Source organism: Vanellus vanellus, assembly GCF_965231255.1.
Source record: "Vanellus vanellus genome assembly, chromosome: Z".
Taxonomy (NCBI): domain Eukaryota; kingdom Metazoa; phylum Chordata; class Aves; order Charadriiformes; family Charadriidae; genus Vanellus; species Vanellus vanellus.
Window position 1 is genome coordinate 25,465,391 of NC_138908.1, and position 17,155 is coordinate 25,482,545.

At 52.3% G+C, this 17,155-nt stretch overlaps 1 protein-coding gene across 1 annotated transcript; it reads right to left on the bottom strand.

Annotated features, from left to right (window-relative positions):
• Positions 1–5,003: 5,003 nt before the first annotated feature.
• Positions 5,004–10,117, bottom strand: LOC309683179 (tektin-3-like; the record flags this gene model as incomplete). Its single annotated transcript, XM_082497380.1, has 7 exons — positions 5,004–5,220; positions 6,314–6,468; positions 7,296–7,518; positions 8,007–8,150; positions 8,400–8,470; positions 8,933–9,016; positions 9,560–10,117. The coding sequence occupies 7 exons, from the start codon at positions 10,115–10,117 to the stop codon at positions 5,004–5,006; spliced, it is 1,452 nt and encodes a 483-aa protein (XP_082353506.1).
• Positions 10,118–17,155: the final 7,038 nt, after the last annotated feature.

The following is a 17,155-nucleotide window of genomic DNA, read 5'->3' on the forward strand; positions in this document are numbered from 1 at the left end:
GTCCTGAGGATGGCAACTAAGTATAAGCACAGCAGAATTGTACCCCATGTCGGGGTCACGCTGACTGAGCTGAGGCAGTCTTCCAGAACATATAAGTGAATTTGGGGACGCCCCTGCGTGTTGGAACTTCACAGTATTAATGATTCGATCAATAGAGTTTGAGGAACGTCAGCAAGTTTGTACTACTTTCTTTTCTTTATTGACTTTATAGAACAGCACTGAAGTTATTCATATAGATTCTTTAGGCAATTCAAATACTTTCACTGAATGACAGAAAGGCTGAGGTTGGAAGGGACCTCTGGATGTCATCTTGTGACGGCCGCCTGCTGCAGCAGAGACAGCCAGCGCCGCTCAGCCAGGGTCTGGCTCCATCTTCTCTGCAGCCTCCCATCAGGCTTTTTATGCATTGATCAATTCCCCTGCGAGCCTTCTCTTCACCAGGCTAAGCGGTGCCAGCTCGCTCAGCCCTTCCTCAGAGGAGAGATGCTGCAGTGCCTTTATCATCTTCACACTCCTTTGCCAGACTCTCTCTCCAGACTCTCTCTCCAATCCAGCCCAGGACACCATCAGTGCTCCTGGTGGCAAGGGCACACTGTTGGCTCATGATCAGCTGGGTGGCCACCAGGACCTGCAGGGCTTTTTACGCCAAGCTGCTTTCCAGCCGAGCAGCGCGCCAAATGTGCTGGTTCCTGGGGTTGTCCCTCGCCAGGTTCTGGACTTCACTTCTTTCTCCTGTTGAACTTCTTGTGGCTCCTGCCTTGGCAGGGTGTGAGCATGGGGTGATGCAGAGGGCAGAGCCAAGTGGTGCAGACTCTGAGCAGGAGGAAAGATTTGGGTGCCAGTGTTGCAGGGCATGACGGGGCAGTAGAGGCTGGTAGGAGAGCAGATCCCCGGGACGTGGGGGCAGATGATGTGGTGAGGAGGAGACCAGGCATGGGACGTTTAGCAGTGGGGCATGGTCCAGCCCTGGAGTCCCCCTTCTGACTGAACCGTTGGCCGGCATGTGTCCCAGCTGCTGGCCTGGCCCTGGTTTTGGCAGCTCCTGGGGCCTTGTTCTAGTTGTTCCGGCGGGGTGGCCTCTTGGGTGGCTGAGGTGAATGTTGGGAGCTGCTGGCCCTCCTCTTCGGGCCTCGCCGTGGCCCCCCACGGGAGAGGTCCCTGCTGCGGCTGGGAGTAGAGGGACCTGCGGCAACCTCCCCTGGATCCTCATGCAGCTCCTCCTGTTCCCCGTTGGTTGGAACAGGGGCATCGGGGGAGCTGCCGGGAGCCCCATGAAGAGCAGCGGTGGAGGTGTTGGGTCGCTCCTCTTCATTGTCTGCAGCAGGGCTGCGGGAGATGCCTTGGCCAGGGCCAGGAGACCCCCTTCTGGAGGCAGCAGGAGGAGGGACAGCCATGGGGCTGCCCTCCCGCTCCTCGGCAGCATGGCTGTCCTCGAGGCCCAGCAGACGGTGGGCCTCCGCGCTGCAGCGTTGCACGGCGACGTTGATAAGCTGCTGTACAAATGTCGCCGCGTGATCCTGGAGGCTGACCTGCAGCAGCCGGACCAGGACCTCTTCGTCCAGACCAAAGAAGCCCAGGACGGCCAGGATGAGGTCCTCCATCACAACGGCTGCTGAAGGCTCCTCGGCAAAGATCAGCCCCAGCTGCTGTTGGAGCCAGGGCAGAAAGCGTTGGAGGAGAGCTGGGTGGTCGTCAAAGAGGAACGCCCAGGTATGGGGCTGGAGGCCGCCCACCAGAGCCCTGGGCACCAACTCCACTGCCAGCGGCTGAGGTGTTACAGAGCGGCGAGGGGGGCTGTGGGTGTCTGGGTGCCTGGGCGCTCCTCCGGCCTGCCGGGTGCCAACTGGTGCGGGGGCTGAGGCAGATGACGCGATGGGAACCTCTTCGAAGTCATTGTCTGCCCTCACCGAGTGCACGATGGATCGCACTCTCCTCTTGCAGAGAGGGCACTCGGGCTTGCTGTTAGCCCAGCGCAGGATGCACTGGTAACAGAATTGGTGGAGGCATGGCATGGCATAGGCGGCATCGTCCCAGCTGTCCAGGCACACTGGGCAGTGGTTGTCCAGGTCCATTGCCATGCTCTCCACTCGCTGCATCGTGCTAGGGGGAGCTGGGGGTGACCAAGTGCTCCCTCCCTGTGGCGCTGCAGCAGCCAGTGTCAGGCTGGAAAAGGAAGAGAGGCTACGGTCACTGGCTGGCCTGAGGAGGGCTGGAAGAAATGCCCAGGTCCCTCAAGAAAGAAACCCTCCCAGCTCCCCAGGGTGCGGTGTCCCCACACAGCTCACCTCTGCTGCTGCGAGCGTGCCTCCTGACTGCCCCGGCTGCCTGAAGCTGACAGGGCCAGGGAAAATCCTTTGCGGGCTCTGGGGCACAGATGGAGAGCTGCCGCGAGCAACTAACTCCCCAGTCAGGACACCAGCGCCAAGGCTTGGCTCAACACTCCAGCCTCGCCAACTGCTCAGCTGGAATGCGGGTATGAACCAGCTGGATGGGACTCGGCGCCCGGATTTAAGCAGCGAGGGGCACGTGTTCACAATCCGTTGCTTGGTGACATCAGAGCCCATCCCTCGGTGACAACAGAACCCATCACTTGGAACGTCTTGCCAGCACTGCCTGGTGGCATCTCCTGAAAGTGGAGAGGTTCAGGCTGGAGAGCAGGAATCCAGAAGAAAATCCTTGTGAGACTCATAAAGCAGTGGAGTGGGTTGCCAGAGAGGCTGTGGGATCCCTGAGCCTGGAGGTCAATCCGTCCAGACCTGCGATGCCACACTCCAGAGCATCCAGGTCTATATTCCTTGTTGACCCTTCCCTGAGCCGTCTCCGAGTTGCACAAGAGGCCTCTTCCAGTAGGGGCACTTGAGTGGTTTGGTTGTTGGTATAACCCAGTGTGAAGGGGCAGATGTGAGCGTTGTTCACCCAGGCAGGGACCATCCGGGAGATATGCAGAGGCCTCCCAAAGCTGTGTCTTTTGTCCTCTGTCTCGGCTCGGGGAATTGTGTCCAGGCTGGGTGGAAATACACATTTAGCTGCTGGGAGGATAGGACAGCATGCACATGAAGGGGTTAAATCACTTTTATCTTGAAATAAAAATCTTCCTCCCCTCCTTGCTTTGAACTTTGCCACATTCTTGAGATTTGTTCCTACAGTTTGCACCAGAGGTTTTGGGCTCTATTGAATTTTATGGGAGCTGTGATAAAAATTTTGATTCTTTTCAAAACCATCATCATCCTTGCATGGCTGTTCATAGTGGATGCAATCTCACCTAACAGTATTATTGCAACTTCCTGTCTCGTCATGAACTAAACCCTCTTTCAGTGGAAAGACGCGTGCCTCTGTGCGTCAAGTCAAAATCTGTTAAAACCAATGTCTGAAGTCACTGGAACTGTATCAAAGAAGTGCTATTTCTGCCCATTGATTAGGAGGAGAAGCAGATCATGAACTCAGAGGTCAGGGTTTGCAGTGCACCCGCCTCAACAAAGCTTCAGATCACCTTCACTGTTTTGTGTAATTGCTCTTCCAAAGAGAAACAATCGTCTGCTAATACCAAATCAGCATTGATACTAGCCCAGATGGCCTCAGCTGTCCCGACTTGGCCTGGTCCTTTCCAAACCTTTACATAATCACGGGGTGTATTTTAGACTAATGTAAATATGTTGATAGCAACACACAATGAGCAGTGCCTCTTCAGCTGCTTCCAGTAGCTACTGTGTGCCCAGGAGAAGAGCAGAGGAGCTGAGGACAAGAGCTCGGCTTTCAAAACCTGACAAGATAGCTGCCTTAAAGACTGTGCTTAATGACTAAAAACTCTGACTGTGTTTTTCGTGAACTCAGTGAGCAGCTGTGAAACTGAGGGCTTATGGGACATAGGGCCACCAGGCCTGAGTGCTCTGCACTTTGAATTGCAGTCATTTTGCATGAGGTTATGCAAAGAGAAGAATATGCTCTCCTGCGATGCAAAACTATGTTATAGTGTGTCCTGCTTTGAGCGACACAGGACTAACTTCTCTTCTAATAGTTGGGAAGCCTGCACTTTTAGAAGACTCCAGTGTCTGAACTTGTGAAAATATGTACTTTATAGCTGGCTATGGTGTGTGGGTTTCAAGGTCTCAGAGATTTTGAGCTTGCCAGGCGCAGGGATGAGGAGGAGTGAGACGTGAGCACTTGACCCAAGCTGGCCGGCAAGATTATTTCATACCATACAAGATTATTTTCATATCATGAACATGAATGACATAAATTGGTCCAAACCCTTATTCTTCCGATGGGATGTCTGCTTCCTCCCTGGGCCCCAGCTTAAGGATATTACTAGGAAACTTCCAAGCCTGGTACGGCCCACCGACTATTACCCATTACTGCTCTTCCGTGTGTGTGGTGGTGAAGCTGCAACATGTCCTCCTATGGCGATCAAAGGGGGAAGAAGGTCTTTGCTCACTAGCTATCAGGGCTACCGGACAGCGCTTAAAACGAGGCTTGAAGGGAGAGGGGGACAATATCAGGCTTGCCCGTGACAAGCTGTGAGATGACACGCCAAGGTTAGAGGGACAGGGTGCTAGCGAGGGCCCACAGGCTGTTGCTCTGAGATGTGCTGGCTACGCTGCAGGACACCTGAAGTCTTCCAGCGATGAGGCAAGAAGGAAACACCATGGAATGAAAGGGTGTTCCTCTAAGAAGGTGATAAGAAGGTGCCTCAAAAGGAGGCAGACACGACAGTTTTTCTCCTAAAATCACCGACTGAGAGGGTAGGACTGAATCCCCGTGGGTGGATTTACTCTTAGTCGCATACAAAGTATTTTCAGTGACTTTCTGGCACACCGTGAAAGTACAGTGGAAAGAGAAAAACCAAAGGCAAAAAAAATACCGGTAGACCGTATAACACACAAACAGATCATTTAATTTCTACTCATGGCTTTCAGCAGGAAGTGAAACTCTAATCAAGTATTTCCAAAGCATCTTAGCCAAACTGGGAATCCCTCACACAACAGATTCAGTGAGTTCAGCTGAGCCTAAATGGAACCCAGCAGCCGCACAGTGCTGGGAAAGGTCTTGCGCATGCCCATGCACTTCTCCTCATCAATGAAGAGTGTGTTGGCTTTGACGGCCAGGTCATGCTGCAAGACCGACTTGGTATGAACCAGCATTTGCAGGGTGTCCTCGGTGTCTCTCAGGCGCTGCTGGAGGCTCTGGACCGTCTCGTTGATTTTGTGGACCTCGTTGACAAGGCTGGAAAACAGCAAGAAACCCTGGTTAACAGTGCCATCGTGGGGGTGGTTTCTAGCGTGGCATTGCTGAAGGGCCCCTTGGTCACAGGATTTCCCCCTTCAGCGTGCTCAGACTAACTCAGACCCCCTGTTTCTGGCAGACGCATGGGAAAGCTGAGGGCAGAGTTCCTCCAGACCTCAGCGGGGAGGCATGGTTAAGTCTGCTCAAAGGCTTTGGCAATGCGCAGCCGCCTCTCCCAGAGCAGCTCAGGCCAGCAAGAAGAGGGATGAGCAGGTGTGGTTTCCTGTTCCTGCTTGGTTTGGGGGGTTTGTTGGCTCCCCCTCCTGGATTTCCCTGTGCAGGCATCCTCCCCATGCCCACAGATGCACACAAAGAAAACAGGACATCTGGGAGAGGCTAAAAGTGAATGTGAAACAAGGGGAGGATGGAAAAAACCCTTGTTGTACGAGATGCTGCAAAGGCTGTGGGGCTGGGTTTCAATTGCTCTGAAAAGGCTTCAGCTGGAGTCTTGCCCAACGGGCTCCCAGGAGGGGTGAACTTTGGGGTGCCTCAGAGGGGGTGCTGCTGGGCGCTCAGGCCAGCCTACTTCTCCACAGCTCCTCGGCGTGCAATCCCAAACAGACCACTGTGTCCTTGAAAGGATTTCCAGTGTCCTCGGAGAAGGTGAGGACAGCCCTTTCTGCTTCTCCATAGGGGGCACCCTTCCTTGCAGTTCCCCAAAAGGAAGGGCCTAAGGGATCTCAGCAGGATCCTGTTGGAGAGTAAAGGGCTCGTCCTTCAAAACTGAGCACATCCAACTGCCGGGAAGCAGGCTGGAGAGAAGATGGGGCTTACCCAAGCGGGAAGAATCCATCCCCTCATGGGGTGCCATCAGGCTATACCCGGCCATGGTGTACAGCCTCCTTTGTGGGCGCAGAGCTCTCCCAGCACCCAAAGGCTGCAATACCTGCTCATTGCTTTTGATTATAGCAGTGCGCTTATGGAAGGACTGTTGAAAGAAAAGCCCATGCTTAATTTTTCATGCAGTGCTACCCCCGGGTGCTACCAGCCGTAACTCCTCAAGGAGCCCACCAGACCCACGCTCCTGCCTTACCGGAGCTGGGCAGTGTCCCGGCACAGCTCCACGTTTGGTCTGCGTGTGCGCTCGTCCAGCCGGCTCTGAGCCACTTTTAAGGGAGGCCCTTGGTCCCTAATGGCCTTTTGGATGGCTTCCATGGTCTTCTCCACCTGGAAGATTTCCTGCAGCATCTGGCGTAAAAAAGAAACCCATGCACAAATTAAAAAGTATCTTCTCAAGTGACAACATAATTACCCTTTCCTCTTGTCCATCTGCAGAACAAAACAAGTTCAATAAGCAGACCCTGGGCTCAGACCCCTGTCATTCTGCTACACATCAAGGCGCAGAGCCAAGAGTAATTTTTCTTCAGGGAAAAACCTCTCTTGGCTCTTGCTGTCACATCAGAGGAGGTTTTGGAGCACTGATGGACCTATTGAATTCCCAGCTTCCCAAAATTACCGCTTGCTGGAACTAATCATCCATCAACAGTAACTCAGAGAGGGAAGGTTCTTCATGGATCCTCACTGAAAGACGTGGCATCAGCTCGCAGTGCTGCAAGCCCCGTCTTCCCTCAGTTACTCAATACAGTGTGGGGCCCATTTCAGGAAGCTTTCTATGAGACCCACAGCTCTGAGGCAGGTGTCCATCACTGATTTCCACTGACTCTGCTTGGCAAAGCAAACACACGCATGCCCGTGCAGCAGCCCCAGAGCACGGAGAGTGAAAGCACGTCCTTGGAGGAGAAGCAAGCCTGCAACCCCCCCAGCAGGCAGCCCAGCAGAGGCCCAGCAAGGCCGTTCTGGAGGGCAGCCAGCGCTTCTGAAGGAACTACCAGGAGATGCAACCAGCATTCGCATTTTCTGCTGGCAATCCCTGTGCTTCCAGGCTGCCAGTGAGGATGCCCTAGCAAAAACAGACCCCTTGAGATGAAATTACGGTGCCAACTCCTAAGGGTCCCACCTCAGGGGTGTCACTAGGAAGTGACAGTGACACACCGAAAGGGAGGGGTTCCGACTACCTTGGCCAGGTGGGTCCGGATCTTGCTCTTGGCATCGGCTGTCTCGCTGATGCGTTTGGTGAAGGCGATGTTCACCCTGTTGAACTGGCTCCGCATCTCGTTTGCCACCACCACCAGCAGGTTCTCGATGTTGTCCCGCAGCTTGGAGGAGGCCGCCCGTTGGCTCTGTGAGCGGAGGATGTTGTCGTCTGTGATCTTGGCCCAAGAGTCCGGCACCGAGATCCTTCAGGAGGTGAGGGGGAAGAAGAGGCCCCGGTAAGCCCGTAGTGCTGAAGCTGGACGTGGGCAGGCATGAAGCCTGCCTGGGAGCAGCACTGATTAAATGTATCTGAAATCTCCGTCTTTAATTTGAGCATAGGTTGTGGTTTAACTCTGGCCAGCAGCTAGGACCACACAGCCACTCTCAATGGAGGGGAAAGAGAAAGAACAGGACTCACGGGTGGAGATAGAGACAGTTTAATAGAACAACAACAGAAAATAAGAATGAGAAGAAGAGTACGAGTAAGGGTAAGAATAAAGGTAAGGTTAACAATAACAATAACAGTAAGAATAACAATAAGCAGAGAGAAACGGTCCCACTCAGGCAGCTGTCTCCAGGCGGGATGGACGTGCCTTGACAGTGGGCTGGGGACAAGCAGCTCCCTGCCAGGGAGAGGCACCGTGCATCCCGGGCACAGCTTGCTGCTGGCGTGCCGCCCAGCGTGCACTCACGTGGCATCGACCCGCTCCACCGCTGGGTAGTAGCTGATGCCGTGGGAGGTGCTCCTCAGGTGGTGACACTTGTCATCGATGCGGTGGGCCGCCTGCTTGTGGGCCAGGTCCCTCTCCAGCTCGTGCTGGGCCGCCCTGTTGGACCTTCAACATGCAAACAACAGCCATTGCTGGGGATGTTCAGGTGGAAGGGCTTCCTCCCCGCTCCAGTTCCCCGCAGCTCCCTCCCACACAGCTCTGTCCTCCCATGAGCATCACTGCCCACTTCCCGGGGAGCCCGCCTGGCTTTTCCATCTGCAGGGTGTGGGGAGAGGTCGGGGTCTGCTGGGGGTCCACATCACAACTGCAAATGCACATCAGCCCTACAGCATGACATAAGGAGCTCCTCCTTACGCGAGCTGGGCTTTGGCTTCATCCAGGTACCGCTGCATCTTCTCCTGGCACGACCTGATGACATTGACTTCCTGGGTAAAGGACACATGGCCCCATCATCAGTGTCTGTACTCAGTTGTCCTGATGCCACTCGTCCCCTCAGACCTCCCCAACCCTGCACACAGCAAGAACTTGCCTGCTTGTCTTTCTGCCCAGAGTAAACAGGCAGGGAGTGGAGAAAGTGCCCCCAAACTGCGTGCATGTCTTTACTGCACTACTCCCTGAAGAGGAACACAGAACCCCCACACGCTACCCAAACACGCAGCTGCTCTTCAGCTATTCCTTCCTCTGTACGGCCAAGTCATACCCACACGGCGTGGGCATGCTGCTGCCTGGGGGAACCCCATCCCGTGGCCCAGCAGGTTTTGGGGGGGTTGAAGAGCTGAGCACCTCCCCAGCGGTAAGGAGCCAGGTAGGGAAGAAGGCTGCAAAGCCTCAGTAGGGCAGTTTAGGTAAAACTGGCTTTAACACATGATCTGGGTGGCCCAACTTACCGTGAAGAGCTCTTTCTCCACATCATCATGGACGAGGTCAATGCCCATCCTCTTCTCCCGCTGAAGCAAGCACTGCTGAGCGACCTGTTGGGGACATGCCATCACTGTTGGGTGCAGGGGCAGGATTCTCTATAGAGAGAGTCCCCGTCTCAAGAAATGGAAGAAAAGAAATTCTAGGCGGGCACAGAGGGGACACCAGGGGAACAAAGTGCCCAGGGCGGCTGCTTCAGCTGACAACAAGAAACCGAACTGCACCGTATGCATCAAATCAACATGAGGAAGCACGCGTGTCCCAGCTGCAACCAGAGCTGTGGCACAGGCACCTGTGTCAGCCTTGATGCTGACCTCCCCAGGGTGTTGTAGGAAGACATGGGCTTCTGTCTCCCAGTCCAGGAATTTGGATGTTCCGCCTACACAAATATTTGGTTAAGCAAATAGAATTGTGATGAGCTCATAACGGGCTGATAGGGGATGCAGCAGATGGGAAGACATTGCAAACTTAACTTATGGTCTCTTCATAAAAACTCTCTAGGTCTTGCGGAGCTGCAGTGGAACTTAGACATTTGAATGGCTGCAGTTGTTCCAGCAGTAGGCTACAGCTTGCAGCCCACTGGACAGAGTGCTTACCTGGAGAGGGGCCTCCGTCTCAGCCAAGGCCCTTTCTAGTCTCTTCTTCATGTCTGTGAGCGTGTTGGTCTCCCCGATCATCTCATCCAGCTCACGGCAGAGCTCCCCTTTCCAAAACTCAATAGCATTCACACGTCCTCCCAGGCTTTTGGTGCTTTCTTCTTGTGTTTTCTTTGTCTGCTGGTATTTATCCCCAATCATGCGGGTGGTATCAACTCTCAGAGCCTCCGCATTGTGCCGGGAAGTCTCTGACTCTTTGTACTTGGTCAGGTTGGACCTGTACCAGTCGTCAGGGGTGTAGCGGGTGAAGAGGGTTGTTCTGTTGGAAATGTAAGGGAGTTTCTCGCTGGTGGTCATCCCCTGGGAAGTTTTGGAAAAGGGAGCCAAAGCTGGTTTGATGGCATCTCTTTTAGAGTAGGTGCTGGGCATCCAGGGGAGGCTGGAGCTCTGAGGCAACGGGTAGTACGGGAAACGGTCCTTATAGCTGGCAGTCATGGTGTTGATGGCAGGCAGAACCTTGGCACGTCTTGCCGTTAAGCGAGAGCCGACAGCCTCCATTCCTGACCACTGCTCTTCAAGTACTTGTCCTGCACAGAGGAGGAGATAGAAGACAACTTCCCTCAGTCAGCACCTGCACTTGCCTTCCTTCTTACAGCAACACATGCAGCTTCTAACACAAACAGCAACGCACACAGCACCCACAGGTCACCTGTACAGGCCTAAAACTCTTGAAAGCAAATGCCTTCTCACAGCACCCCAAGCATTTGTATCTGGAAAGGGATTTGAATTTGTTTAGTATCTAGCCTCAAGTATTGAAATGCAGAGAAAAGCAAAGCATGGCTGCTCAGGAGAATGACAGATATTAGCCTTCATTCTCCTCAAATCTGTCAATCCCGTGAAAGTGTAGCTGGTGATTGTCTTGTATTCATTGGCTTCTTTGGCTGGCGTATGTGCTGATCTTCTAGTACTCCAGATGTCCTTTTCTCTTTCAAAGTGCCCTTTCCAGCCCCGATAGCTGCGCCCCTTTGGACCAACCCAGTGTGATTGGTGGGTCAGGGACTCAATCCTCACCCCCCACCTTCACTTGCATTGATGCTTTGCAGATCTATATCCAAATTTGACCCCCCTCCAGCTATTTCAGTCTCAAGAGAACAGCCCTCTCTTGACTTGCAAAGGAAGAAAAATGCCTACGCCTCACCTGACGTAAAATCGATGCACTTGGAAAGGAGAAATCCCAGACAGTCTTTTCAGAGGGGTGTGTAAACAGCAGCCTTGCAGGAGCCCTAGGAGGAATGGCCACACGTGAAGATTTTGCTACCGAGAACTGCATACGGCATTGTGGGTGCTACTGCTCTTTTCAGATTCAGGGTATCAGTCAGTTGTTGTCAGAAACATCATGCAGAGGGCCAGCAAATGTCCCTAACACACCGCATCTGAGGCCAAACCCTCAGGAGGCGACTCAGGAGGTACCCCATCCCCTCCCCACAGCTCCCAGCCTGGCTCAGAGCCCAGTGAAAGGTGAGGACACTGGTGTGCTGCAACAAGATGCCTGGGTGGGAGTGGGGTTTGACACAAAGCATGTGCTCAATCCCATCTGTTACAGCGTGAAAGCCACTTGAGTCCTTCAAAAATGGGAAGTTTGCATAAAAAATACTTTCCCATAATGGTACATACTCACCCGAAACCTCCAGAGGCTTGGGAGTGCCCGGGAGGGCGGTTACTCCCTGCTGTGCTGTGGGGTTCGGTGGCAGCACTGCCAGACACTGCAGCGTCCCCAGTGCCCTGTGTGACACAGAACCAGGGCAGCGTTGCCAGGGGCGCAGGGCGCTCAGGGACCGGGTTCTGCCTGGGCAGCTCCCTGCAGCCGCTATGGCAACCTGATGCAGCCCTTTGGTGCCCGGTGCTCTTGATGGGCAACCCGGGGCCACCCGTGGGCAGCTCAGTGCAGACTCCGGGCAACCAGACTGCCTTTGCTGGGACAATTGATCCCGTCCCTGGACAACTCCCGCTGCCATCCATGGGCAACCCAGTACAGCCTTTGGGCGTCTGCTCCGGCCAATCAAGGGGACTTGTCTCCAACTTTTGATAACACCCATCAGGCCAACTGTCAGCACCCCTGTGCCCCATTGTCCCCAGAAGAAACATTTTCATTTCCTTCATGTTACCACTTGAGGTTAACTGTGAGCTATGTATATGGCTCATCAAATACTCAGGCTGATACAGCTGTCTTCTCATTGCCGCCTTTGGTTTCCTCCTGTTTTCCCACCTATTGCAGCTGCACACTGAGACCGGACCAAATGTTTTACAGCTTCTCAGGGGTGCACTGACACCCTGCCCCACCGCTCCTGCTTTCTGTGCACACGTACACACGGAGCCGGCCTCCATGAGAAAGCAATGCCTCTGCTGCCAAAGATCTGAGATAGAGAAGAACTCCAACTGTTTTCTGTATACAAAGGTTAGCACACTTTGATTTCACTTTAAATACATGTCTTGCTTTAGTCGGGTTAAAATCGACTTCATGGCACAGGGAAACCAGTCAAATTCACAAGCTACGGGACTGTCGTGGTTTAGGCCAAAATCCACTACTGGGGACCTGTGGCACCCCAGATGGCACCGACAGATGCTCCCCTCTACCCCTCTTCAAAGAGAGAGGCAGAGGAGGAAAAAGAGACTTATGAGTTTAGAAGGAACTAAAGTACTTTAATGAAGTATTAATAATAAAAGAAAAGAAAAAATGAAAAATAGACACAAAACCCTATCAAGCTCCCGAGATGACAATGACGTCACCGGCTGGCACTGGGGCAGTCCCAGGCTGGACGCAGTGACGGACGGGAACTGGATTCCGGATCTGGATTCAGAATCGGGATCACAGGCAGATGAACAGAGTCCTCCTCAGACGTCGGCCGTTGAAGGAAGAGCTGCCCCTTTGATCCCTCAGCTTTTATACTGAGCATGAGGCAGATGGGATGGAATACCCTGTTGGTGAGTTTTGGGTCACCTGTCCTGTCCGCTTCTCCCTGCAGGTGGGACTCCACTATGCTTTTCCGCTTCCGACCCTCCAACGGGGCAAATAACAAAGTTGGTTGGCCTTGGGGGTTATAGCAATAAGTATAAGCAGGAGCCTCTCTGCATACCATGTCTGGGCATCAGCTACAAACAAGTGGTCTTATCACTCTGAGAGAGTGAACACTGTCTGCACAATATGCAGTTAATTTCAGTAGTTAGAAGAGGCCCAGCTAACAAGCGAAGTTACTGAACAAAATTGGTTCTGTTTTACCTCAAACCAGGACATTCCACCCCTTATTCCATACCATTTGCATCTTGCTCAGATTACTATTACTTTTATCTATCAAATTTACACACACACAGATTATATATATGAGATGGATACATGCAGGTCACTCATCTATGGTTTACATTTACCTACAAAAGTTATATGCAAAAGTCCATTTAGTTCATGATTGCAGGATCTCATCTCAGGGCAGGAAAGATGGTACGAAATTCACTCTGGTTTGTGCCCACGGATAGCATGTTCATCTTGAAGAGCTTGCTGGATGCCACTTGATGAAGCTATCTCAGGTTTCATCACCTCTCTATTATCCTGAAAAGCACGTATGGAACACTGTTAGTATTATGTAGTGATCAGCATCATACTGCTCAGGATTGAGTATTCTCACCAAGGGTTAAATTCCCTTGAGGTACACATTGACCTTCTCCATCCTTCAGCATCACCCACCAAGTACATCCAGGTCCTTGAGCAAAAACAGTCCCACGAATGGGTTTGCTTTTGCCTGAAGCAGGAAAAACCCAAACAGTTTTCCCTAACAAATTCCTTCCATGCACCACAGGGACTTGATCCCCTTCTACAGTATGTAAAAGGTCTGATTGAGCAGGACCAGCTCGATTGATGGATCCCCTGGTGTTAACTAGCCGGGTAGCTTGCTCTAAATGCTTGTCCCAATTTTTAAAGGTTCCACCCCTCCTATTGCTTTTAGGGTGGTTTTTAACAGTCCATTGTATCGCTCAATCTTCCCAGAAGCTGGTGCATGATAGGGGATAGGATATATCCACTCTACGCCATCTTCTTTTGCCCAATTACTTATAAGATTGTTTTCAAAATGAGTCCCGTTGTCTGACTCAATTCTTTCTGGGCCGCCATGTCGCCACACGACTTGCTTTTCAAGGCCCAGGATAGTATTCCGGGCAGTGGCATGGGGTACGGCAGAGCTTTCCAACCATCCGGTGCTTGCTTCCACCATTGTAAGCACATAGCGCTTACCCTGGCGAGTTTGAGGGAGCGTGATGTAATCAGTTTGCCAAGCCTCCCCATACCTATATTTCAGCCACTGTCCCCCATACCACAAAGGTTTTAACCATTTAGCTTGCTTGATTTCGGCGCATGTTTCACAGTCGCGGATAACCTGCGCAATAGTGTCCATGGTTAAATCCACCCCTCGGTCATGGGCCCATTTATATGTTGCATCCCTTCCTTGATGACCGGAAGTGTCACGGGCCCACTGAGCTAAGAATAGTTCACCTTTATGTTCCCAGTCCAAGTCTGTCTGGAAAATTTGAGCAGCCTGATCCGCTTGCTGATTGTTTTGATGTTCCTCGGTGGCCCGACTCATGGGTACGTGGGCATCTACGTGATGTACCTTTACGACTAGGTTCGCTAGCCGCTCAGCAATGTCTTGCCACAGCTCAGCAGCCCAGACGGGTTTATCTCTGCGCTGCCAGTTGCTCTGCTTCCACTGCTTTACCCACCCCCACAGAGCATTTGCCACCATCCATGAGTCAGTATAGAGATAGAGTATTGGACACTTTTCTCGTTCAGCAACATCTAACGCCAGCTGGATGGCTTTTACCTCTGCAAATTGACTCGATTCACCTTGTCCTTCAGCAGCTTCCGTGACTTGTCGTGTAGGACTCCACACAGCAGCTTTCCACCTTCCATGTTTTCCTAGAATACGACAAGACCCATCAGTAAACAAGGCATACTGTTTCTCATTATCTGACAGTTCATTATATGGTGCAGCTTCCTCAGCACGTGTCACCACCTCCTCTAGTGCCTTCCCCAAGTCTTTGCCTTCGGGCCAATTTGTGATGAATTCTACGATTCCTGGGCCATCTGGCTTTCCTATTCGAGCTCACTGCGTGATTAAGGCAACCCACTTACTCCAGGTAGCATCGGCGGCATGATGAGTAGAAGGAACTTTACCCTTGAACATCCAGCCCAGTACTGGTAATCGGGGCGCCAGGAGGAGCTGTGCCTCAGTACCAATTACTTCTGAAGCAGCTCTAACTCCTTCATATGCTGCCAAGATTTCTTTCTCAGTTGGAGCATAGTTGGCCTCGGAGCCTTTATATCCTCCACTCCAGAATCCTAGGGGTCGACCTCGAGTCTCCCCTGGTGCTTTCTGCCAGAGGCTCCAGGTAGGGCCATTGTCCCTGGCTGCAGTGTAGAGTGCATTTCTAATGTCCCGTCCAGTTTGGACTGCTCCAAGGGCTACTGCATGCACAATCTCTTGTTTAATTTGCTCAAAGGCTTGTCATTGCTCAGGGCCCCACAGAAACTCATTTTTCTTTCGAGCCACTTCATAGAGAGGTTTCACAATCTGGCTATAACCTGGAATATGCATTCTCCAGAAACCCACAACACCTAAAAAGGCTTGTCTTTCCTTTTTGTTAGTAGGTGGGGACATAGATGTTATTCCGTTAATCATATCCGTTGGGATCTGGTGACGGCCATCTTGCCACTTAATTCCCAAGAACTGGAGTTCTCGTGCAGGTCCCTTGACCTTACCTCCTTTAATGGCAAAACCTGCTTTCAGAAGAATCTTAATTATTTTCCTACCTTTGTGGAAAACTTCTTCCACCGAATTACCCCACACAATGATGTCATCGATGTATTGTAGGTGTTCTGGAGCTCCACCCTTCTCCAGTGCGGTCTGGATCAGTCCATGGCAAACAGTAGGGCTGTGTTTCCACCCCTGGGGCAGTCGATTCCAGGTGTACTGGACACCCCTCCAGGTGAAAGCAAACTGTGGCCTGCACTCTGCTGCTAAAGGAATAGAGAAAAAGGCATTAGCAATGACAATTGTAGCATACCATTGGGCTGCTTTTGACTCCAGTTCATACTGAAGTTGTAGCATGTCTGGCACAGCAGCACTCAGTGGTGGTGTGACTTCATTCAGGCCACGACAGTCTACTGTTAATCTCCAGTCCCCCGTCAGACTTTCGCACTGGCCATAGAGGGCTGTTAAAGGGTGAGCGAGTTTTGCTGATCACTCCTTGGCTCTCTAGCCGGCGAATCAGGGGATGGATGGGAATCAGGGAGTCTCGGTTGGTGCGATACTGTCGTCGATGCACCGTGGCAGTAGCAATTGGCACCTGCTGATCTTCAACCCTCAGCAGCCCCACAACAGAAGGGTCATCTGAAAGACCGGGTAAGGTAGACAGCTGTGTAACATCCTCAGTGTCTACAGCTGCTATACCAAAAGCCCACCGATACCCTTTTTGGTCTTTAAAACACCCTCTCTTGAGGTAGTCTATGCCAAGGATGCACGGAGCATCTGGACCAGTAACAATGGGGTGTTTCTCCCATTTATTCCCAGGTAGGCTCACTTCAGCCTCTAATACAGTCAGTTCTTGAGATCCGCCTGTCACTCCAGACATGGTGACAGTTTCTGCCCCTTTATGATTCAAGGGCAATAGGGTACACTGTGCACCAGTGTCCACCAGGGCTTTATACTTTTGTGGCTCTGATGTGCCAGGCCATCGAATCCACACAGTCCAATAAATTCGGTTGTCCCTCTCCTCCTCCTGGCCGGAGGCAGGGCACCTCTAACGTTGACCGTAGTACCTACGATTATCAGATCGGTTCCTACCTGGTCCGTAGGATCGCCTACCGTAGGTCAGAGCAGCCTTCCTCCTGTAAGAATCCTTTCTTCTATCTGCTTCATTTTGCAACTCAAGCACCCGTGCCTGTAGGGCTGACGTAGGTTCTTCATCCCGTTTCTTCATGTCTTCTCCATATTCACAGAGGCAAAACCACAGGATATCTTGTATCGGGTTTGATTTCTCTTGAGTCAGAGGGTGTTTTTTCTCTTGAGTAGGAGGGCGTTTCTTCTTAGCAGCTGCAACATGGGTCTGTGCAGGGAAAGAAGGAGTTTTTCCTCCACCTTGGTTAGTTTATCAAACAGTTTATCAGTTTGCTCAACTCATCGGTTTGCTCATCAGTTTGCAGAAGGAGAGAACTCAAGGGATAAGGGGGAGTGGAGTCAGATCCCTCCTCGGAGAGGCAAGCGAAACCCCTCACAGCCCCCCTCACCATCCCAATTGCCCTTGCATAATAGGTATGGGGCTTTGGAAATCGAGGACCAGGCGATTGAGGATGGAAAGGATGATCCCTCCAGTGAGATGCCCAGTGCTGGGCACCCACCCCCACGCCTCAGGACTTCCTCAACCAAGAAAGAAAGCAAGGTAATTGTAGTAGGTGACTCCCTTCTGAGGGGAACAGAGGGCCCTATCTGTAGACCGGAGACATCCCACAGGGAAGTCAGCTGCCTGCCTGGCGCCAGAATTAAGGACATACGG